The sequence below is a fragment of the Onychostoma macrolepis genome, chromosome 25, assembly GCF_012432095.1.
Source record: "Onychostoma macrolepis isolate SWU-2019 chromosome 25, ASM1243209v1, whole genome shotgun sequence".
Taxonomy (NCBI): Eukaryota; Metazoa; Chordata; class Actinopteri; order Cypriniformes; family Cyprinidae; genus Onychostoma; species Onychostoma macrolepis.
Window position 1 is genome coordinate 13,244,029 of NC_081179.1, and position 25,454 is coordinate 13,269,482.

At 37.6% G+C, this 25,454-nt stretch overlaps 2 protein-coding genes and 1 long non-coding RNA gene across 3 annotated transcripts; all 3 read right to left on the reverse strand.

The window, feature by feature from the left end:
• Nucleotides 1–1,270: 1,270 nt before the first annotated feature.
• Nucleotides 1,271–3,996, reverse strand: LOC131534410 (uncharacterized). Its single transcript, XM_058767263.1, has 3 exons — nt 1,905–3,996; nt 1,488–1,683; nt 1,271–1,402 (listed from the first exon to the last, which is right to left on the reverse strand). The coding sequence occupies exon 1, from the start codon at nt 3,542–3,544 to the stop codon at nt 2,162–2,164; it is 1,383 nt and encodes a 460-aa protein (XP_058623246.1). The 5' UTR covers nt 3,545–3,996; the 3' UTR covers nt 1,271–1,402; nt 1,488–1,683; nt 1,905–2,161.
• A 507-nt stretch (nt 3,997–4,503) lies between these two features.
• Nucleotides 4,504–5,208, reverse strand: LOC131534432 (uncharacterized). The gene is made up of 3 exons (XR_009269354.1): nt 5,155–5,208; nt 4,831–4,916; nt 4,504–4,652 (listed from the first exon to the last, which is right to left on the reverse strand). It is a non-coding gene; the product is annotated as an uncharacterized LOC131534432 (long non-coding RNA).
• Nucleotides 5,209–23,312: 18,104 nt separating this feature from the next.
• Nucleotides 23,313–24,984, reverse strand: LOC131534422 (ladderlectin-like). The gene is made up of 6 exons (XM_058767281.1): nt 24,897–24,984; nt 24,718–24,785; nt 24,389–24,474; nt 24,088–24,210; nt 23,783–23,894; nt 23,313–23,562 (listed from the first exon to the last, which is right to left on the reverse strand). Exons 2-6 carry the CDS (start codon nt 24,776–24,778, stop codon nt 23,495–23,497), a joined length of 450 nt encoding a protein of 149 aa, XP_058623264.1. The 5' UTR covers nt 24,779–24,785; nt 24,897–24,984; the 3' UTR covers nt 23,313–23,494.
• Between the last annotated feature and the right edge of the window lie 470 nt (nt 24,985–25,454).

A 25,454-nucleotide genomic window follows, 5' to 3' on the forward strand; every position in this document is an offset into this window, starting at 1 on the left:
TACACATTTATACTTTCATTACCAAAAAGTGTTGTTACCGATGTCCTGTTACACATTTGTACTTACACATACCATTCAGTGGGTTGTTAAATATGTGTATTCACAAATATTAGAGCTGTAGATACTATGTACCAATATGTACTTACACTGTGGTTACATACTATGTACACATCTAGTTACTATGTAAGTACACAGGTGTTAGGGCCATTTAATTTAAAGTGTGACCCAGTTTTCTGTGATGGGTAGGTTTAGGGACATTGTACATTCTCGAAATAAAGGTACAAAAGCTGTCACTGGGGCGGTACCTTTTTAAAAGGTACATGTTTGTACCTAAAGGGTCCATTTTGGTATATTAAAGGTATATATTATACTTAAAGTGTACATATTTGAACCTAATAGGTACAAAAGTGTACCTTTTCAAAAGGTACCGCCCCTGTGACAGCTTTTGTACCTTTATTTCTGAGTGTAGTGAAGGGGCGTGGTATATGGAGTCATTTTTAGACTTATATAAAATATGTTGTCTCGTTGTCAAACTTTCCTCATTTTACTATCTTTGTGCAGACATTTGGTCGCCACAAAGTAGTAAAAACAACACACACACACGGTAGTGTTTTACCACTATTTGTGACTTTTACAGGAAGATCTGGATTCCACCAAAGACACTTGGAACAGCCACCTGATTCGTCCTTCAAGGAACAGCCTTGTACCCCACGGTCGACCAGATGTTATGTACACCCTACCTGAATTATATGACACAGAAGACTACATATGCCATGTACCGGTGGCAGACTGTGCCACCTGGGAAGATCAATGTATCCATCGCTCTGATGTCACTTGTGATGACGTTTTCACCTTGTGTGCACACATCATGGCCCAACATCACCTCAGGCTTCCCAAGGATAGGTACACAAGCGCTTGATCTCTACCTTGCACTAAGACAAGCGCTTACTACACTGTTAAATGTGAAATAAAGACATGCTGAGAAATCATTTAGTACTGAGAAAGTTGTTATGGACTGTTCTTAAATCCTTTAGTTATTAGAGTTACAGTAATTTCAGGGAACACCAGCAACGTAGTCAGGTGATGGCTTTTATCTGTTTTTTGTTGTTGTTATGTTATTCATCTGTTCATCTCTTTAATGTCATTGCTGTAGTAGTGTATACTACATATACATATTTTATTAAAAAAATTACAGATGGTCTTTTGGATCCTTTCTGTTTATTTTTTAAAACACTGTAGAACATCAGTAATTAATAAACCTTCTAATGAATAATCTTTTAACATTATTGCTTTTGTAAAATTAAGAACATTTTTTAGAACAATTGTGTTGTATCAATAAAATAATACAAGATGGAATAACTTGGTTCTGCTGCTGCTGCTGCTGCATATACTGTCTGGCCACCTTGGACAAACACAACATTGAGGATAATATTAGATAAGGATGATTCATAAATATAACTGACATTGGTTATTTTCTGTAACCTTACCTTTATGCAATATCCATCACCCATATGTTTGCATCAAGGACATTTGCAAACTCTTCTGCAAGCTCAAGGTACGAAGTATAATTATTTGGAACTTCCAACACACATCCACAGGTGTGTGACTGGGGACTTCTTGTGAAGCAACTCTTTGGCTGAACGAACCGGACATGAATAAACTTTGCAACAAGGAGATTAGCTCCTATGAAGAGACAATTAATTCAGTAAACAATTTAAAATGTATAAATATAATAACAATACTATATAATATAACACACAAAATCAGGAAATTCAAAACATTTTATACTAATCTATTTACTTATTTATAAACTAAGTGTAATAAATATATAAATAGTTTAATATCAATAGCGTTATATTCTAATGAATATAATGATAACAAAATATCTTAAGTAATCAAATCACCTGTGCAAAAACGCAGAAACTTCCTGAGCCGAACATCACTGGAGTTATTGATAAACCTCTTCAGATAATCCATGATCTGGCTTTCTCTGTTGTTCAGTGTTTCATGTTTTAGTATGGCAACAACTTTCCTAGCTGTTGGAGTAAGGCTGATCATCAGTTCATTCAGTCCTCCTGGTGGCAGTTTCAGTTCTTTCAAAACTGGACTCCAACACTCTGCTATGTAAGCTGGATCTTGCACAATTTCTTTGTGTGCCACATCAAGTAAGATCTGCTTGGCGTTTTTTTTCTGTGATAACAAGTTTCACATCATGAGCTTCCAAGAATTCGACCCATTCTTCTCTTTCAGAGACACATGTAAAGTCTTTCATTGCTTCTTCAACAAGCTGCTTTTCCTCTTGAGGAACTATCTCCAAAAATGCTGTAAAGAGCTCATCCTCGTTAATTTCAAGTCCAAGGCAGTAACACAGAAAAGGCTTGGCCAATACAATGGGAAAGTATTGGACAGTATTGTAACCAAGAACCATCACTTTAGCTACGTTTTCCCATTCATCTTTCATATCATGTCTTGTCATGGGTACCTTTAATGTGCTTCCTGCTGTACATTTCATGAAAAAAGTACCCCAGTACTCACTCAGTGCATCTCTGAGAATTCCACCATTGTCTTCTCCTTTCTCAGTGCTACCATTAGGTAGAACCATCTCAGTTTCTACATGACAGTCATTGACAGATATTAAGCCATTTGTGAAAGCTGCATTAAGATCTTGGAAAATGTTTCCCCTGCGAAGCCTTAACTTGGTAGGCTGTGGCTCATCTTGCACTATTTCAGGAGGGTCCATTGGCAGAGTGTCATCCAGTATTGTACTGTCTTGCAAAACAGTATATCCAAACTGAACTTCTTCATCAATTGAAATTGAACTGTGCATTACATTCATTATACCTGGTTCTATGATCACTACACCATCTTCTGACAAAAATGATGAATCTATGATGGAATTGTTGTCCTCAGTTATGGCAACAGGTTCTTCATCGCATTCACATGGCACGGCAGAGGTAGAAGGACCATCAGTTACATACTCATCTACTTTTTGAATGCTTGTGCTTGCAGTTGTGTCTGTCCTCTTGCAAGACAGATACAGTCTCAGTATCTTTACCTTCCTCATTTCATATTGTTCACATAATGTTGTTTGTGGATCTACTTCTTCTTCTGTGAAGTCTCTTAATTTCAGCTCAAATTCATCTACATACCCTATTTTACTTTTTCCATTTGGAAAGAACAGCTCCTTGCCACACTCCAAAAGTTCTGCCATGGTAGCACTCTTTAAAGCCTTTAAGTGTCTGGTTCCACCACCTCGTTTTTCTTTGATTTGGATGAAGGAGCCACGGACCTCTTCAAACAGTCCCATTTGGTAACTTCGCTCAGTTTTTTGGGCATTTGTGTTTCCACTGAGTTTTTCTGAACGATTATCACAATACTTCCTCTTTCTGTCCCGCTTTCCTTGCAATTTTGCCATGAGGTTTTCTGTGGCTTTAGATACTGTGGTATTTCCATCTAATGCAGCTACTTCTCTTCTGCAGTACTGCCTTATTGCTATCCGGTCTCCAAATCTGGGGACGTATGTCAGTAGTTGCTCATCTGACATACTATTGACTGCATAGCAATCAATCTAAAATAAAAGAGGAAAAAACGTAAAAGACAATCTGCCTGCAAAAGCTTTCTTTATTTCATTAAATGGATAGTTCACTTGAGTAAATTGTGACAGAATTTAATTTTTTGGACTAATTATGAATTATTATTCATTTTATTATCTCTTTCATTAGCCTATTTATTTGTATTTTATGACCAACAGATGCTGCCGTTTCACTTTGATTCCTGCTTTTCAAGCTTCCTATATTTTTTGTCACCAAAACATTTTTATTAATGTATTTACTATATGTGAAGTTGAACTGTCTTATACTGAGATGGAGATGGTCTTTAATCAAATGGCATTAAGAAATATACTGCATACTTTTATGTTTCCTCACTGGAAAAGTGACAACCTAAGTTTGTTTCATGTTGTCAGATTTAGATGCAGGTAAGGCTTCACTGGCTAATGTTATTATGAAATAACTAGGCCTATTATAACATTGCATTCAGCCAGAGAGCAAATAATGACAACATAACCTGTACATTATTTGTTTTGCTTTTTACCTTCTCCTCTCGAAACACTGACAGAGTGGCGTCATCCAACTCTCTATCCTTTATTAGAAAGTTCAGGAAATTCTCCATTTTGTAAAATATAGTTTAAACACAATATGCATCCCGCACCTAAATAGGTGGCCTGGTTGAATCTGCCGGCCCAGACTGGGGGGCGGGGCCACAAATCCGTGGGTACAGTTTACAAACCCGTGGGAACGGATTTGCGAAAGCGTGCGCGCGGATTATGAATCTGTGGGTACGGATTCAAAAACCGAGGGTACGGTTTACAAAATCTGAGCGCACGGATTGGAAATTCGTGGGTACGGTTTATTAATCCGTGGGCACGATTTGTTAAACCGAGGGAACAGTTTAAGAATCCGTGGGTACGGTTTATAAACTGAGGGAACGGATTATGGAGCGAATTTTGTGCCAATATTCATCAGACAAATCCAGCGTTTTGCAAATAAACACAATCTGCTTTGCAAAGAAAAACTCGACTTTCAAACAAACGCAAACTGATTTGCAAATACAAAACTCTATTTGAGATTTGCATCATAGGTTTGACAGAATCTCTAAAAGAGACAGATTTTACATTGTCAATCCACAATCTATTTATGTATTCATTAAAAAAGGTCTGGTTGATAATTTGCTTAATACTTTGTCATATTTGCCATTTGCAGAAAATTCAGTTTTAGGCAACTTAAAATTAATAAATAAATAAAACCTTCCTGCAGCTATACAACACATTACCTCTGCAGTGATCCAGTTAACTGAATGAGGGAAGTACTTGTAGCATTTGACTCCAAAATTTGTCCATCCATTGGGGCACTTTTCATCTAAACAATACATAAACTTTAGGGTTCTTGTAATAAACACAGTATATAATCTTCACACACTGAAGAAACCTCATCAGTCATGACAAAATTCAGTTCAATCATATTGCACATTTCCGTTCACCCCTTTGTAATGAAGCTTCTCAAAGATTTGGCACAAAACACAATAACTTAAAGATTTTAATCTGGAATAAAAAAATTTTGTTAGTTTTTTACAATAGTAAATAAATGTCTTGGTTACCTTCTGCATTCACAACGGAATACATAATGAAAAGAAGCAGAAGACTTCTCAGCACTGTCATGATGAACCTGAAAATGCATAAGCACTGCTCACTGTGGATTGTCAATGTTATCTTTAAAAACTTTTTATATTATATTTTATAAGGTTATTCAGCAGGTCGATGTGTCAAAACTCACCTTGGTTTTCAGGTCGTTGCTTTCAGAACTTCAGTGAAGATTTTGTGAAGCTCTAGAAAGAGCCCTGCTTTTATACTTAATGTCAAATGTGTTTAAGTCACATGGATGATACATATATTATACAGGTACAAACTGGAAACTTGAAAGATAAATAATAATTAAATTTATATTTTGATAAGTATGAGAAGATATCATCTGAAAGCAACTCTCTGTTTGTTCAATACAAAGAAAAAGATACGAGAAAACGAGTTGACAGAAAAACCAGCAAGACCAACAATGCTTTTGTTGATAGTCACATGATAGTCTATGATAATGGAGATAATATTATTTGTTAATGTCAACATTTAAAGTCATTTCAATATTTCAAATATGCAAAATGTATTGGCACGCAATTCATAAACAAGAGTACTTGCATTAAGTGTGTTTTGGCCTTCTGTCAATCCAAAAGCTTTTGACAATTTTGGCAAGCATCATCTGAAGAATTGGTGAAGATTCAGTGAATGCTTTAGGACAAGTGTGAAGAAGAAGGAAAACGTGTTTCTGAGAGAGTAGGGAATTAATATATGATATACTTGTCAAAATGTTCACTGTTTGTTTGTAATTCACTGTAATTGTGAACTCGACTGTATTTGATACGAACTGTTACCAGGAATTGTCCACTAGAGCTGAGGCAGTTCTGTCTTACTGTGATAAGAAAACAGAATTTGTCGATTCATCATTAGTTGAAAATTACATCTAAGAAGGTTAAGAAAAATGCATGCAGTCTGTTTTGTTTTTCAGTTTAATGTGTTTTAAAGTTTTTAATGCTTGTAAAATAATGTAATATATGTAGCTATTCATGTGGCTGAAAGTCGTATATACCAATATATATATAATATAGCTACTGTATATTTTTAGTTATCACTTGCAGTGAGATAGGGGAGATAGCATCTGTTTCTAAATTTATTGCTTAGATGATTTCTAATATTGAAACACAATGTAAGTCACTTGTAGGTTTATGTTTCAGTCATACTGTATATGTAAATGCAAAGGCCAGAATTCACTGTTAGACATTTCAAAGGGTTTTACAGTAACAGTGTTGCCAGTAAGTTACTGTAATTAAGATTTACAGTAGCAAACTGTATTTGATTTACAGTTGCAAACTATACTGTTTTACAGTAAATTATTGTAACAAATAATCCAATTTACCAGTATACTACTGTAATTCATTCATTTTAATATAGATTTCATTAGATTTTATCACTTTTATATAGAATTCATTTTATTTTTACTCTACATAGGTACTACTGGCATTCAATTAAAACAGATACAATAATTACAAAATATCAAATTCTTTGTTTAAAACATTGCATGTATAACACTTAAAAATACAGTCTTCCAATGCTGGAACAGTGCATCGTCACCATTTCTCCTGGCTTAGGACGTTTTGCAGTGCATTATGTTGTATCCTCTGGATTTATCCTCACAAAAACACATAGTCATCTGCAAAACCCAGGTGCTACTCCGAAACGTGGCACCACCTTTGCTCACCATCCACTTTGTTAGTGACAGAAATATCTTCTCTGAAAAACAAGAATTAGAAATTACACACTTTTAAAAGGCAAACCCCATATAAAATACACAAACCTCTCAAAACCATAGTTGTTCTCTTACCATGAATTATCAGTCTCAGGGTGGCTGGCTGGCATGCCCATGTCTTCCTTGATGCTTCATTGCAGTTGCCTTTAAAACACAAATACAAAAAAAATAAATAAATCAGTAAATCTTAAATTCTATTAAAAACTATAACAAACTAATTCTAAAATTAGAAAGGCAGCTAGCCATAAAACTTGTTTAAGCTATAGCTAACATACGATTTTATTTTCTCAATAGGTTATGGCCAACATTAGCCTCTTTTCCACTGTCGGGCCAGTGCAAGCCAGTGCTTTAAACGGGGTCGGGCGGGGCTAATAGCCTCAGACCTGTAGCACCGAGCCCAAAATCACGATGCGTTTCCACCGTTGGGCCAGAAGCTCCGCTGTGCTTCACTAAAACCCGCCCTTCACACGCCTCTATGGAACAACGTCAAGCAACCCCATCATTTCATCAACAAAGAGAAGTTATCAGAAAACTAAATAAGTAAATAAGTCCCTGGAAATATAGCGCAATCACAAAACGAACATGATAAAATCAGCCGTTTGTTTGCATGTTTTGTTAGATTTAAATCCTAAAGCATCGATGTTTTACAATAGCCTATTAAGTGATACATTGATCATAATGAATTAATTTATCAGGATTGGAATTAGTCACACAGAAATAAAGCAATGTGAACCACTATTTTACAAAAGAAAGAGGACAAATAGGCCTACCTACTTATTCAGTAGAGTTTGTTTCTGTTTATTTGTAGTCACAGTATACATCACGTTAAGTAAGAATAATTTCTACATTTATTTTTCCATCACAAATACGACCTGAGTAGCGAGGGAGCTCCCGAACAAAAAACAGTATATATTTCTGACACACACGGAGCTAAAGTCTCGAGACGAGACTTATGACAGATAAAATGTTACTAAATAAATACACGATTGTTATAGAGAATTAGAAGCTGACGTCTGATTTCTTCAAGCGGTCGTATTTACCATGTTTAGTATGGTAACGTTAATGGATAGCGTGCATAGTCTTTTGCATAAATATTTCTGCCTGGTATGGTGATCATAATCAATTAAATTATCTCGAATTAGTCATATTTTTCGTGCTTGTATAGATAAAGTGCACGCCGACCCAAACAAATGCATGCATTAACTACGCAAAATAATGTAAAATAAGATATTTATTTCGTCTCATACATCTATTTAATTGCATATGATCCCGAGCATGGATCGCGGAAGCGGGGGGCCGCCCGGGCCTGGGCCCGGGTAACTTTTGAGGTCTGGTACAAATTATGACACACACAAATAAATAGGCTACAGGCTCACACACTCAATCCTATTGTTATGTCGATGAGACTATGTCTATAAAACAATTAAAATCACAATCGGAATATTTAAACCTGTTTTCGCGCAGCCGCTGAGAGAGAGCAGCGCTCATCAAACTTTATGTTTGAAACAGCTACAAACAGTCTACACAGTAGGCTACATTTCTGTGTTGCAAACATTAAATAATAATGAAAGTATTGGGATAAAAGTTTATAGTTTATAGAGACTCTGATGTTGCGGCAGCCGCGTTCAAAATGAGAAACGGACTTTTGGAACTGATGTTACGCGTCAAATGATTGTAATGGGCGGCACTAGGGAGGGGCTGGTGCTCCAGCACCCCTAAAAAGACCGAAGCACCCCCATAGTTTAAGAAAGATTAAATAATACAAAAACATTTGTCTACGTACTTACACATGCATAACTCGTGCAAAGGAATATGTGAAGTGATTTGCAGTCGCACATTTCGTAATGTCACAGCATTTTATTTTAAAAAATGGATCGGTTCCTTGTGCCAAGTAGGCTAGGCCAGCCCCCGACTATGGATTTTTCTAGTAAACTAGTCGAACGTTTATATCAAATATATTAATATAATAACCTAAACCATATTTTAATAAGCATTTAGGCGTATTATAGCCTACATTCCGCGCTCAAGCGTGCGCATAAAGCTTGCTGCAAAGCACCAGCAAAAGTAGCTAATAATTATGAATGCATCAGGGAAAAAGATGACATTTTAATTATTTATTACTAAACTAGTGCTTTCTCAGTTAGTTGTAATGTTAGGTTATGCCAGAAGGTAGCGAACAGTTACTGTTAAAATGTAATGTAAAATGTCTAATACATTCAATCAAGAGATTCGTTCAAAAATGAAACAAGTTCATATATTTCAAATAATATTTTACATATTTATATTTTAATTGGCTCATTTATAAAATTTTACACTCATTTAAATAAAACATTTTGTGAGAAACCTAAGTGAATTAGCCTACGTATTATTTTGTATTTGTCTAATGTTTTTCTTCTGAATCTTGGGAGAACCGTGATCTCTATTCTAAAAATCAATTATCCAGAGTCTTAATAAATAGGCTAATATCTGGCATCTAATACTAACTGTTTCTAATATTAAAATGTAGACTAGGATGTAAAAGGTACAATCTTACACTCGTTATTTAGTACAATAACAAGGATTTGGTACATTTATAATGCATTACAATGCCACTTCTAATCCATCGTGGCAGTGTGCGAAGTCTCCAACATCGCCGCGGGAAAACTGAGGTACGTAGCCTGATTCATTGTCATTAATATGTGTGGTGGTCAGCCAAATATATATATATATATATATATATATATATATATATCAGGGCCGGATTATCCATAGACGGGATTGGGTGAGTGCCCTGGGGCACCAGCCAATAGGGGGGCACCAAGTGATTACGATAATGACAAGACCTTTAAAATATTTTTTCATGTTTTGTATATATTATTTTGCTGGAAGAGATACAGATGCATAGAAAATGAACAGTTAATGATACAATATACAGAGAGAATATCAAATATATGCACGCATATAAAGAATTGCGATTGGGTCAGGTCCCAGTGTATTTGCCCCCTCCCCCCAGTCAGAGTCGAGCATATTTATTCACAAATGGATAGGCAGCATCGACTTGACGGCTGTGCGAAACGTAAATTTAAAAAAAAAAGAAGAGAAAATATCACGACACATAGCCAGGGCTATACAGGGCGACTGAAAAGTAGCTACTGTGTGCGACTATCAAAACATATTTAGGAGCACCTGTGCGACTAACCCGATCAGCATAGGCTATTTGTGTTTGCGCTGAGAAGAGCTTCAAAGATTTCTACTTGCGTGTTTGTGCAGCGGTGAGTAGGCCTAATGTATCGCAGACATATGTTGATTCCTTGAATGCAATGTTAATCAGAATCCACTCACTGCTCAAAATACTTTTGTTCATTGCTGAGTTATCACTTCAAATGTGCACTACACTGTGTTAATCCGGGCCTGATATATATATATATATATATATATACATATATATATGATTTTATAAAGTAAATTAAACAGATAAAGTCAGGGACGATTCTAGGATTTTCATTTTAGGGGGGCTGAGCCCCCAATGAGGGTATAATAATAAAAAAATATTTACAAAAGAATTGATTGAAAATTTGTGCAAAAAATTGTAGAACCGTTCTACATAAATTCAATTCAAACATTTTTTTTTTTTAAATTAATACAAAACACAAAATGTTTCAATCTCTGTCAATCACTCTGATATGCAATTCAAATGAGTGCACTGACTGAGTGCTGTCGGTCACTGTCTTTAATCATTTCTATGCATAACTTTATGGTAGTTAATGCCACATGCACTGTAATATTATGAAAATAACAATAACGTGATCGTTTTATAAAGCGTTCATATGTGTTAAGGGCTTTCGCTTAAGGAAACAGCTGTGGTGTGATGGGTGGTGAATGCAGCGAAAACTTTACAGTAGATTGGAAACGGATTGCTCTCCCATGACTTTTTGTAAACTGTATTCATGACAAAGAACTGCATAGATGTAGATATTATAACAATCTATCGATAAACACACCTTGTCCTCTCCTCTGCGCCACCGCAGTCTGTGGATTGAAGAACGCGCAGAAAGATGCGGAGGAGCCGAAGTCTGCTGCCGTTTTCATTTGAAATTTAAAGGGAAAGAATCGCAAGATTTTTAGGGGGGCTGAGCAGAAATTTAGGGGTGCTAAAGCCCCCCTAAAAATGGCCTAGCGACGCCCATGGATAAAGTACTACCTTACTTCTGACGAATAGGTTTTTCTGTGGTTTGAATCAAGTCGCGGTAACAGCTGATTTTGTGGTTCATCAACAGTTCTCGGTCACTGCCGCGCCACATCCAGTGTAGACAGCGTCACTGATTATAATGGGTTATTTTGTCGCGGCGCAGCGCAATGCTCGCGTCTATTGTAGACAGGGTTTTTAATGTCGTTGGTGAGGAGAAAATGCCTGTATTTTTTTATAGGTCTAAAGGAGGCGCGACCAAAAAAGCTTGAGAACCACTGGTTTAAAAGATAAAAGACAGGATCTTATAGATATAAATAGATTTTGATTAAATAATTTAACTGTGCTCTGATTTTGGAGTTGCAGTGATATAGCCTTCGTGTCATCTCCCTCAACATTCACGGAGAGTTAAAACACTCTCCACTCTTTACCATCAAACTTATATTTAGGCATTACGGTCACTTACAGTTAGTTATACATTCAAAATCAGATCCGTTATCGCGCTAAGGACCTTTCTCCCATTTTCCACCGCCAAACCTCTTCCTACATGTAAACAGTTGTTTACCGCACTGTTGTCTATATTTGTCAGTCCTCTGTCGTGTATGTCTTGTGTTCCCGCCTCTTGTGTCATTATTTGGTCATGTTCCTGTCCTTGTTAAGTGTGATCATTAGTTACGTCTTGTCCAGCTGTTTAGTTTTTATCAGTATTTGTCATGTGTATTTAGTTCCTGCCTGTTTCGTTAGTTTTCGTCTGGTCTACTCGTTATTCCCCCGTGTTCCTGTCTGTCTCAACCTTGCCTTGTCTTGCCTTGCCTTGTTTGAATTTATTAAAGACTGTATTTTGAGTTATCCCCGTCTCCTCGTTCCTCCCTGCTGTGTGCACCATGACAATATTTCAGTGGTGATTTTTTTTTTTTTTTGGCTGCAACCATTGATTTATTTTAATAATCAAATATGTTTTAGATTAATTGGATAAAATGACACTTTTCTATCAATTTATTTTATAATTCTAAATTATAAAATAAAGTTTGTCCGGAGTTGAAAAGCAGAAGACAGTTTAACCCAATTAATTATAAAAAATAAAATAAAAGTAAAGAAAAACAAAAGGACAAACTGTTATGACTCAGGTAGGCTATGTTCACACTGTCACTGTTTGGGAGTAACAACTGCATTTACTTACAGATGTGAGTCTCAATGTTCTCTACACACCACTGCTTACAATACTGTTTCGGATGCTGTCTGTATGCACAAGTAACTGAAGTCAAGCAGTATTCTATTTGTGATTATTACCTCTATAATTATAGCAACTGTGAGTAAAGTATTATCAAAGGTGACGACAGCCATACTACTAAAAATCGTATCACAATTGTCACAACAAGAGTCCAGTCAAGGCATGACTTCATCTGTTAAATCTGAACCAGCAGCATCTTTAATAACTGGAGTAGATAGGATTATTTGAGTCAAACACAGAGCACAAAACATGAAAGGAGCAGAGAAAGTGTTTCAATAAACAAATATTGTCAGATGCTTCGACAGATGCGTGTGGACTTGAGTCATGTTTCTCCAGTGCATAACTTACATTTGATGGTTGTGTCTTTGTCTAATCTTGGAAATAATTGAAGAGAATAGGACCGCAATAATTCTGACTAAAATTTACATTTTGCTAAAATATTTATTTTAAATGTAGGTTTAATATTCTACATGTTGTATTTATGAGAGCAGTAACTGTAAAGGGGGTATACAAGTAATTACTACAGTTTTTACATGTAAAACAATTGCTTAGCAGCTATGTTAATTTACTATATTCAGAATATACGTGTATACACACATGAATGCATGTTCCCCATACCAGTTAACCAGTCTGTGTTTTGATTTTAGCATCTTAAATATGTTTTGTGTTTTAAAATGGCGGGCAAAGAGTTTTTTGTTTTAGAATGTGATGTTTATATTTTAACCCTACCCTTCTACAAACAATTTCTGCTTGTCTTAGATCAGTTTGGGCACGCATACACAGAGCAGGTTTGGGTTAGTTGCTCTGTGCTGTTTAATGTATGGTAGTTGGAATGTTGTTCAGTTTTATTCATTACTGTCAGCTTTCACAGCAATACTGTTAAATGAGCAATTTTCATCATGTTCACAATTCTAATTTCAGTGGCACAGCTTAGTGTAGTATCTAGTGCAGAGCTTGTTGACAGTATTGTGTGCATGCTGCTGCATTGTACATGGTGTTCACTGCCCAATATTGTATTGTTTACACCTTCAGTAACTTGTACATTGTTTCCTTATAAAATGCTCTAACATCTTTTTCCATTTCTTTTCTCCACCAGACACACTAGGAAATGGTTCATCCTAAGATGCACAAATCTACCTATAGCCCACCATCATTCCCACACCCATCTTGCAACAAAGTTTCATTAAGTGCAGTCTTATAACCAGTGTCTGCCATGCACGGTCTGCACCTTGTTTATTGCAGATGTTATGGATTATTCTATTAGAACTCTTTATATTTATATTTATATATATCTCTGTTTGTAACGGGGCTGACGAAACGTGAGACGTGCGGATCCAAGTGCAAGCTCTTATTTATAGGCATGGTCATAAATACAGGCAGGGTCGAGCAATGGCAAACAGGTATGGCAGGGACAAGACAAAGAGTAATCCTAGGGCAAGCGAAGGTTGACGATCAGTATCCAGTGGGCAAGGCAGAGAGATAATCCAGGGAACACGGGCTAGAATCCAATAGGGGTGCAAACAGTGTCCAAACGGCAAGGCAAGGGTTAATCCAGGGAACACGGGCTAGAACAAACACGGAAAACACAATCCAAAACAGACAGGGAAAACTAACAGGGGCTCTGTAGGGTTGCTACGGCTAGGGAGCGGTAAACACAAACAATACTCGGCCAAGAGGAAACAAAGTTCAGGGTTTAAATAAGGTGTGTGATCAGTGTGTGCGTGGGATCAGGTGTGCGTGTGATTAGTGCAATCAGCCGTGTGTGCAATCAGTGCAATGAATGATGGGAAATGGAGTCCAGCGTTATGTATGGTGTGAGTCAATATGATGAGCGAGTGACCTCTGGTGGTGAATGAACGGAAGTGCAGACCAGATTCATGACACTGTTATTATGTAGAGACTATGTTGTGAATAAAGTCAACTCACCTCGATGCTTTCAGCAGATAATACATTAAAGTGTGTCTTTAATGTTTTATTATTTAAAGATTGTTTTAAAGTTTATTACAGGCTCGGTGAATTTTCTTTCACTTGAAAATAAAGTTTACACTTACACTACACTTTTTCCAACATAGGCAACATACACTTTGTCCCTTGGACAGGAGTAAAACAGCTGGCAGTGGGACGTGTCCGGGGAGGCAAACAGGTCTACCTGGGCGTCCCCGAAGTGTCTCCAAATCAGCTGTACTGTCTCGGGGTGGGGTCGCCATTCTCCCGGAAGGGCGGGCTGACGTGAGAGCTCGTCGGCTGCACGATTGAGCTTGCCTGTGACATGAACGGTGCGAAGAGACCTCAGATGCTTCTGACTCCAAAGGAAGAGATGGCGGGCGAGTTGCGACATGCGACGGGAGCATAGACCGCCTTGGTGGTTGATGTACGCAACGGTCGCAGTGTTGTCCGTACGGACCAGTACGTGCTTGTCATGTAGCAGCAATTTGAAGTGGCGCAGATCAAGCCATACTGCTAGCAACTCGAGGCAGTTGATATGCCACTGCAGTTGGGGCCCTGTCCAGAGCCCCGCAGCTGCACGCCTGTTGCACATGGCTCCCCAGCCCATGGCAGAGGCATCTGTTGATAAAACAACATGCCTGGACACTTGCACTAGGGGAACTCCCACCCGAAGAAAAGCAAGATCCGACCACGGGCTGAAGTTTCTGACGGCAGGACGGGTGACTGAGACCCGGTACATGCCACGCCGCCATGCCCGCCTCGGGACACAGTCGTGAAGCCAACGCTGAAGCGGTCTCATATGATGCAATCCGGCGGTGTGACAGCGTCTGCAGATGCCATATGCCCCAGGAGCCTCTGTAACTGTTTCAGTGGAACCGCCCTCTTGCACTGGAAAGACTCCAGGCAGTTCAGCATCTACTGAGCACATTCTATTGAGAGGCGAAGAGGCCGGCGGGACCGAACAAGCGGGACTAGGGGAACCACCGGCGTACCTGCAGTGGGGCAGCGAAGTGGAAAACAGGGACCCGACCCGGAAGGCAGTGTGTCCCAGAGTGGGGTCTGAGTGCGTGGTGCGACACTTACCTGGCACCACGGCTGGGCAGGGGCGTGAGGAGGCATCGTGTCCTCGAACCGGACCCTGCTGCCCAGTGGCGAAGGAGAGGGGACGGGAGTGTGGAGACTGTGTCTCGTGCACTGCCATCCTCGCCCTCTTGGGACCCGGAGAGAAAGGAAACTGCTCTTTTTTTGAGGAGCCAGTGGCGGAACAAAACAAAAAGGAAAAAAAAGATTCTCCACCCAGCTCTCCTCCGGGGGAAGGAGTGGTGCGGTGACCATGTCCAGAAGAGCAGGATCCAAGGACGGAGATGGGCTGCGCCGCTTTCCTGTGGCCAGCTCCATGCTGCGGCCATTGTGAAGGCTGCTGCTGAGGCCGAGCTGGAGCGGAGGTGGAGGTAGCAGGAGGTAGCAGGAGGGCGCCCTCGGCAACGAGCAGACAGAGGGACTGCAGCCGGCGGTGAGGTGGAGACAGCAACGAACCGCCGGCGCAGGATGTGAAGAAACGCCTTCGTCTGCTTCTGTGTGGCGGAGAACTGTTGGGCAAAGCCCTCCACCGTTTTTTGGGGTTTTTTTTACAATGGTAAAAAAATGTCTTGTTTACCATCTGCGTTCACAAAGGAATGCATAATGAAAAGAAGCAGAAGACTTCTCAGCACTGCCATGATGAACCTGAAAATTAATAAGCACTGCTCACTGTGGATTGTCAATGTTATCATAAAAAAGCACAAAGATATTTTAAGTACAATGTTTTTTTCAGCGCCTCAATGTGCCAAAAACTCAGCTTGCTTTTCAGATCGTTGCCTTCAGAATTTCAATGAAGATTTTGTGAAGTTGTAGAAAGAGCCCTGGGTTTACTTTACTTAACATCAAGTGTATTTAGCATCAAGTGTGTTTAAGTCACGAGGATGATACAGGATGTGATTCTCTTATAATAATGTTTGTTCTATCATTGAAATGTGATCGTTCAAGTAAAATTGTCGACAAACACCTATCGATGCTCTGTTATCTTGGATCTATGGAGGACTGTGTAAATTCAAATTCTGGATCATTGGGTAAGATGAGCTTGTGAACAACAAGTTTTATTAAATATGTATTCTGGAGGCACCCATTTACATACGGTAGCTGTCTGTGACTGAGAGGTACTTAATGCTGAAAATTACACATCTTCTTTCTGCATATAATAGAGTTTACTTGGCATTTAAAATGATGATTATGTTAAAACGCATGTACCCAGATCTATGTGTATAAGGTGTGGTTTTAAATATTCTCGTTCCCTTTACTTTAATGTGATTATCATCAAGAGATTGTTAAATGGAGGATTTTAAAATACTTGGGTGTTTATATTTACATTCCAGCATTGAAATATACAGTATTAAGCTAAATTAAAATGTTATATACAAATATACAGTATGATTCGGAAATAAAATATAGGTTAAAAATGTGTACAAGTATTAACATTATTTCTGTTACTATTGTACTTCTGTTGGCATGTTTATAAGTTAAAGGGATAGTTAACTCCAAAAAAAAAAAAAAAAAAGGTGTGTGATCAGTGTGTGCGTGGGATCAGGTGTGCGTGTGATTAGTGCAATCAGCCGTGTGTGCAATCAGTGCAATGAATGATGGGAAATGGAGTCCAGCGTTATGTATGGTGTGAGTCAATGTGATGAGCGAGTGACCTCTGGTGGTGAATGAACGGAAGTGCAGACCAGATTCATGACACTGTTATTATGTAGAGACTATGTTGTGAATAAAGTCAACTCACCTCGATGCTTTCAGCAGATAATACATTAAAGTGTGTCTTTAATGTTTTATTATTTAAAGATTGTTTTAAAGTTTATTACAGGCTCGGTGAATTTTCTTTCACTTGAAAATAAAGTTTACACTTACACTACACTTTTTCCAACATAGGCAACATACACTTTGTCCCTTGGACAGGGAGTAAAACAGCTGGCAGTGGGACGTGTCCGGGGAGGCAAACAGGTCTACCTGGGCGTCCCCGAAGTGTCTCCAAATCAGCTGTACTGTCTCGGGGTGGGGTCGCCATTCTCCCGGAAGGGCGGGCTGACGTGAGAGCTCGTCGGCTGCACGATTGAGCTTGCCTGTGACATGAACGGTGCGAAGAGACCTCAGATGCTTCTGACTCCAAAGGAAGAGATGGCGGGCGAGTTGCGACATGCGACGGGAGCATAGACCGCCTTGGTGGTTGATGTACGCAACGGTCGCAGTGTTGTCCGTACGGACCAGTACGTGCTTGTCATGTAGCAGCAATTTGAAGTGGCGCAGATCAAGCCATACTGCTAGCAACTCGAGGCAGTTGATATGCCACTGCAGTTGGGGCCCTGTCCAGAGCCCCGCAGCTGCACGCCTGTTGCACATGGCTCCCCAGCCCATGGCAGAGGCATCTGTTGATAAAACAACATGCCTGGACACTTGCACTAGGGGAACTCCCACCCGAAGAAAAGCAAGATCCGACCACGGGCTGAAGTTTCTGACGGCAGGACGGGGTGACTGAGACCCGGTACATGCCACGTCGCCATGCCCGCCTCGGGACACAGTCGTGAAGCCAACGCTGAAGCGGTCTCATATGATGCAATCCGAGCGGTGTGACAGCGTCTGCAGATGCCATATGCCCCAGGAGCCTCTGTAACTGTTTCAGTGGAACCGCCCTCTTGCACTGGAAAGACTCCAGGCAGTTCAGCATCTACTGAGCACATTCTATTGAGAGACGCGAAGAGGCCGAAAAAGCGGGACCGAACAAGCGGGACTAGGGGAACCACCGACGTACCTGCAGTGGGGCAGCGAAGTGGAAAACAGGGACCCGACCCGGAAGGCAGTGTGTCCCAGAGTGGGGTCTGAGTGCGTGGTGCGACACTTACCTGGCACCACGGCTGGGCAGGGGGGCGTGAGGAGGCATCGTGTCCTCGAACCGGACCCTGCTGCCCAGTGGCGAAAGGAGAGGGGGACGGGAGTGTGGAGACTGTGTCTCGTGCACTGCCATCCTCGCCCTCTTGGGACCCGGAGAGAAAGGAAACTGCTCTTTTTTTGAGGAGCCAGTGGCGGAACAAAACAAAAAGGAAAAAAAAGATTCTCCACCCAGCTCTCCTCCGGGGGAAGGAGTGGTGCGGTGACCATGTCCAGAAGAGCAGGATCCAAGGACGGAGATGGGCTGCGCCGCTTTCCTGTGGCCAGCTCCATGCTGCGGCCATTGTGAAGGCTGCTGCTGAGGCCGAGCTGGAGCGGAGGTGGAGGTAGCAGGAGGTAGCAGGAGGGCGCCCTCGGCAACGAGCAGACAGAGGGACTGCAGCCGGCGGTGAGGTGGAGACAGCAACGAACCGCCGGCGCAGGATGTGAAGAAACGCCTTCGTCTGCTTCTGTGTGGCGGAGAACTGTTGGGCAAAGCCCTCCACCGTTTTTTTGGGTTTTTTTTACAATGGTAAAAAAATGTCTTGTTTACCATCTGCGTTCACAAAGGAATGCATAATGAAAAGAAGCAGAAGACTTCTCAGCACTGCCATGATGAACCTGAAAATTAATAAGCACTGCTCACTGTGGATTGTCAATGTTATCATAAAAAAGCACAAAGATATTTTAAGTACAATGTTTTTTCAGCGCCTCAATGTGCCAAAACTCAGCTTGCTTTTCAGATCGTTGCCTTCAGAATTTCAATGAAGATTTTGTGAAGTTGTAGAAAGAGCCCTGGGTTTACTTTACTTAACATCAAGTGTATTTAGCATCAAGTGTGTTTAAGTCACGAGGATGATACAGGATGTGATTCTCTTATAATAATGTTTGTTCTATCATTGAAATGTGATCGTTCAAGTAAAATTGTCGACAAACACCTATCGATGCTCTGTTATCTTGGATCTATGGAGGACTGTGTAAATTCAAATTCTGGATCATTGGGTAAGATGAGCTTGTGAACAACAAGTTTTATTAAATATGTATTCTGGAGGCACCCATTTACATACGGTAGCTGTCTGTGACTGAGAGGTACTTAATGCTGAAAATTACACATCTTCTTTCTGCATATAATAGAGTTTACTTGGCATTTAAAATGATGATTATGTTAAAACGCATGTACCCAGATCTATGTGTATAAGGTGTGGTTTTAAATATTCTCGTTCCTTTACTTTAATGTGATTATCATCAAGAGATTGTTAAATGGAGGATTTTAAAATACTTGGGTGTTTATATTTACATTCCAGCATTGAAATATACAGTATTAAGCTAAATTAAAATGTTATATACAAATATACAGTATGATTCGGAAATAAAATATAGGTTAAAAATGTGTACAAGTATTAACATTATTTCTGTTACTATTGTACTTCTGTTGGCATGTTTATAAGTTAAAGGGATAGTTAACTCCAAAAAAAAAAAAAATCATACAATGTTTGAACAACACCAGAGTGAGTAAATAATGCCTGAGTTTTCATTTTTTTGGGTCAACTATCCCTTTAAGGTTAAGTCAGCTAATTATAATTGTTACATTGGGATTTCAACCCAGATCCCAGAATTATACAAACTACTTGATTAAAAACCTCTGTTATTAAATGTTGCAGTGGAGAAGGGGAACAACATTGATGGTTCGTGCAAAAATAGCAAAGAAAATTTTCAGTTAAGATGTAAAGCTCATACAGTTTCATTGTATTATGGTTGATGTTTCAAAATTGCCAAATTTTGCCTCCTGCAAGTGTAAACAATAATAAATTACATTCCCATATAGTATTCCACAGTAATAAATTAAATTTGCCTATATGTTATAAACATAAACTGGAATTTTGATAGATAGTGTGAGACGATATTACCTGAAAACAACTCTCTGTTTGAAGATGTGGTCTGTTTGTTCAATACAAAGGAACAGATCTGAATTCACGGGAAAAACCAGCAAGACCATCAAAGCTTTTTTTTTATGCTAATAGTCATCCATTTTACTCACTGATAATGGAGATATTATTATTTGTTAATGTCAACATATAAAAACAGCAATTCAGCAGGCAATTCATAACCAAAAATACCCGTATTGTGTCCTTTACAGTGATTTGCTCAATCCAAAAGCTTTTGACAATTTCTTTCAGCATCATCTAAAGATTTGGTGAAGTATCAATGAATGCTTTAGGAGGAGTTGTGCAAAATATGCCATTTGGTTCAAATGCTATGAGCAATTAAAATGTTACGTCAGGATTTCAATTTTATAAACTATTTGATTAAAACTTCCGTTTTAAAGATGGTAGTAAAGGATGTATGGGAATGACATTGGAAGGATGGTTAGAGCAGAGGATATCACAAATTTGGTAAACTGATATGTAAAGCTCATACAGTTTCATTGTATTATGGTTGATGTTTCAAAATTGCCAAATTTTGCCTCCTGCAAGTGTAAACAATAATAAATTACATTCCCATATAGTATTCCACAGTAATAAATTAAATTTGCCTATATGTTATAAACATAAACTGGAATTTTGATAGATAGTGTGAGACGATATTACCTGAAAACAACTCTCTGTTTGAAGATGTGGTCTGTTTGTTCAATACAAAGGAACAGATCTGAATTCACGGGAAAAACCAGCAAGACCATCAAAGCTTTTTTTTTATGCTAATAGTCATCCATTTTACTCACTGATAATGGAGATATTATTATTTGTTAATGTCAACATATAAAAACAGCAATTCAGCAGGCAATTCATAACCAAAAATACCCGTATTGTGTCCTTTACAGTGATTTGCTCAATCCAAAAGCTTTTGACAATTTCTTTCAGCATCATCTAAAGATTTGGTGAAGTATCAATGAATGCTTTAGGAGGAGTTGTGCAAAATATGCCATTTGGTTCAAATGCTATGAGCAATTAAAATGTTACGTCAGGATTTCAATTTTATAAACTATTTGATTAAAACTTCCGTTTTTAAAGATGGTAGTAAAGGATGTATGGGAATGACATTGGAAGGATGGTTAGAGCAGAGGATATCACAAATTTGGTAAACTGATATGTAAAGCTCATATGGTTTAAAAAAACAAACTGTATTTTAAGTTAGTTTAGTCTTATAAAGGATGAAATTTCAAATTTATTTTGCTTTCCATAACTGTAAACAGTAATGTAATTTTCATATAAATATTCCACTGTAAAAAATAAATAAAATAAAATGAATAAAATATAAATATTTTGCGTGTATATATATTATACTCATGAACAAGGAACCTGATACATAACAATCGTGAAATATAATAGGGCAAGTATAAAAAGATATTATCTATGGTCTGTGCTATGTTCAATACAAGCGAACAGATCTTAGAAAATGAGTTGAAATGAAAACCAGAAAGACCAACAAAGGTTTTGTTTTTTTTTTTTTTTTAAATGCTAATAGTCATCCATTTTACTCACTGATAATGGAGATATTATTATTTGTTAATGTCAACATATAAAAACAGCAATTCAGCAGGCAATTCATAACCAAAAATACCCGTATTGTGTCCTTTACAGTGATTTGCTCAATCCAAAAGCTTTTGACAATTTCTTTCAGCATCATCTAAAGATTTGGTGAAGTATCAATGAATGCTTTAGGAGGAGTTGTGCAAAATATGCCATTTGGTTCAAATGCTATGAGCAATTAAAATGTTATATACAAATATACAGTATGATTCGGAAATAAAATATAGGTTAAAAATGTGTACAAGTATTAACATTATTTCTGTTACTATTGTACTTCTGTTGGCATGTTTATAAGTTAAAGGGATAGTTAACTCCAAAAAAAAAAATCATACAATGTTTGAACAACACCAGAGTGAGTAAATAATGCCTGAGTTTTCATTTTTTGGGTCAACTATCCCTTTAAGGTTAAGTCAGCTAATTATAATTGTTACATTGGGATTTCAACCCAGATCCCAGAATTATACAAACTACTTGATTAAAACCTCTGTTATTAAATGTTGCAGTGGAGAAGGGGAACAACATTGATGGTTCGTGCAAAAATAGCAAAGAAAATTTTCAGTTAAGATGTAAAGCTCATATGGTTTAAAAAACAAACTGTATTTTAAGTTAGTTTAGTCTTATAAAGGATGAAATTTCAAATTTATTTTGCTTTCCATAACTGTAAACAGTAATGTAATTTTCATATAAATATTCCACTGTAAAAAATAAATAAAATAAAATGAATAAAATATAAATATTTTGCGTGTATATATATTATACTCATGAACAAGGAACCTGATACATAACAATCGTGAAATATAATAGGGCAAGTATAAAAAGATATTATCTATGGTCTGTGCTATGTTCAATACAAGCGAACAGATCTTAGAAAATGAGTTGAAATGAAAACCAGAAAGACCAACAAAGGTTTTTTGTTTTTTTTTTTTTTTTTTTAAATGCTAATAGTCATCCATGAAAGTCACTGATAAATGGAGATAATATTATTTGGTAATGTCAACATTTAAAGTCAGTTTCAGTGTTTCAAATATGCAAAATATGTTGGCACACAATTCATAACCTACGTCCTACATCATCTACTGGAACGCCACTCTCTCATGAACGCGTGTACGACAGGTCTGTAAAGTTTTAAATGTTTTTTTTTTGTTAAAGAGAATTAACAAATTGCAGATTCTTGATTTTATTGCATTTTACAAAATGTCCCAACTTCTCTGGAATTGGGGTTGCATCTATGCATCAGAATTTCATTAAAATTGTGAAATACTAATTGCTTTTTTGCATCTAGATAGAAAAAAAATATTTAGATGAAAGCACTTGTGTGAGAAACATATTTTTTATTTTTCAGAGTGGGAGAAAAGGCTGCTGAAGTCTTCTTTAGTTATTTGTATATTTGTATATTTTTTAAAACTTTGCAACTGTTCATAAGGTATTTTCATCAGCAAGTCACTGGGGTGCCAGCATATTTGTATAGTAAGCCTGATGACATCATTCAATGCCATTCTAACAAACATATTCTCAATTTTGCTGCACACACTTATATTTTCGTACACTGTTTTAATGAAACTCCACAACACACAAGATATGCTTTATCAATGCTTTTATTGATTAGAGTGTTTAGGGAAGGTATTGAGAAAAGATTCAAGTTTGAATAAGAGATCCAAGTTCAAGTTCAGATTTATGTTTTATAAAAGGATAAGATCAGAAAATGTAAATGTATGTAGTACAATCATGTAACTGTAGAGCAGGATGACTGCATGTGATCTCACAGGTTTTTAGCACAGACAAAGGCAACTTGTTCTGAACATGTCAGATCGTTCCAGCAACGGTTAGCTGCAGAGTGGAAAAATAAACGTAAAAAATAAATGTTATTAATAAATTAAAGTTATTCTTATCATTACGTGTTAGAGTTAAAATAAAATAGTACATTCAACTTAAGGCATGCTGTGACATTCAAATAAGCCATTTTATGTTACTGTATTATATGATATTACAGGATTGATTATATGACTGTGAATAATTATTGAAACTATTAATAAAACTGAATTCTTACAGCTATAGGCCAGCTCCAGGCAGTTCTCTTTATTTCCTGCATTGTTGGGTTCTCCAGAGCACCAGCTGGCGTAGTCAAAGGGACTTCCATCACTCCAAATCCACTGTCCTTCCTAAAGAGTAAAGAGAGTCATTACAAAGTACTCAGACTACAAAAAGAAGGTAATTAGAGTTCAGCTTTTATGAAGTCAAACAATCCTTTGCCTTATGTTTAAAGACTAAAAACCTGTCACACTATATCAGTCTCTTTCGGCCATTCTAAGTCATGGTTTAAAAAAAGGTACGAAAAAAGGTAAGTAAACTTACTTGTTCACCATCCTGAGCACCAGTCCAAAAACGTGTGGAAGAAGGTACCAGGCTCAGCAGAAGATCATTTTCCAGTTTATTATGCACAGATGCAAGATTTGCATCATAGGTTTGACAGAATCTCTAAAAGAGACAGATTTTACATTGTCAATCCACAATCTATTTATGTATTCATTAAAAAAGGTCTGGTTGATAATTTGCTTAATACTTTGTCATATTTGCCATTTGCAGAAAATTAAGTTTTAGGCAACTTAAAATTAATAAATAAATAAAACCTTCCTGCAGCTATACAACACATTACCTCTGCAGTGATCCAGTTAACTGAATGAGGGAAGTACTTGTAGCATTTGACTCCAAAATTTGTCCATCCATTGGGGCACTTTTCATCTAAACAATACATAAACTTTAGGGTTCTTGTAATAAACACAGTATATAATCTTCACACACTGAAGAAACCTCATCAGTCATGACAAAATTCAGTTCAATCATATTGCACATTTCCCGTTCACCCCTTTGTAATGAAGCTTCTCAAAGATTTGGCACAAAACACAATAACTTAAAGATTTTAATCTGGAATAAAAAAAAATTTTGTTAGTTTTTTTTACAATAGTAAATAAATGTCTTGGTTACCTTCTGCATTCACAACGGAATACATAATGAAAAGAAGCAGAAGACTTCTCAGCACTGTCATGATGAACCTGAAAATGCATAAGCACTGCTCACTGTGGATTGTCAATGTTATCTTTAAAAAACTTTTTTATATTATATTTTATAAGGTTATTCAGCAGGTCGATGTGTCAAAAACTCACCTTGGTTTTCAGGTCGTTGCTTTCAGAACTTCAGTGAAGATTTTGTGAAGCTCTAGAAAGAGCCCTGCTTTTATACTTAATGTCAAATGTGTTTAAGTCACATGGATGATACATATATTATACAGGTACAAACTGGAAACTTGAAAGATAAATAATAATTAAATTTATATTTTGATAAGTATGAGAAGATATCATCTGAAAGCAACTCTCTGTTTGTTCAATACAAAGAAAAAGATACGAGAAAACGAGTTGACAGAAAAACCAGCAAGACCAACAATGCTTTTGTTGATAGTCACATGATAGTCTATGATAATGGAGATAATATTATTTGTTAATGTCAACATTTAAAGTCATTTCAATATTTCAAATATGCAAAATGTATTGGCACGCAATTCATAAACAAGAGTACTTGCATTAAGTGTGTTTTTGGCCTTCTGTCAATCCAAAAGCTTTTGACAATTTTTGGCAAGCATCATCTGAAGAATTGGTGAAGATTCAGTGAATGCTTTAGGACAAGTGTGAAGAAGAAGGAAAACGTGTTTCTGAGAGAGTAGGGAA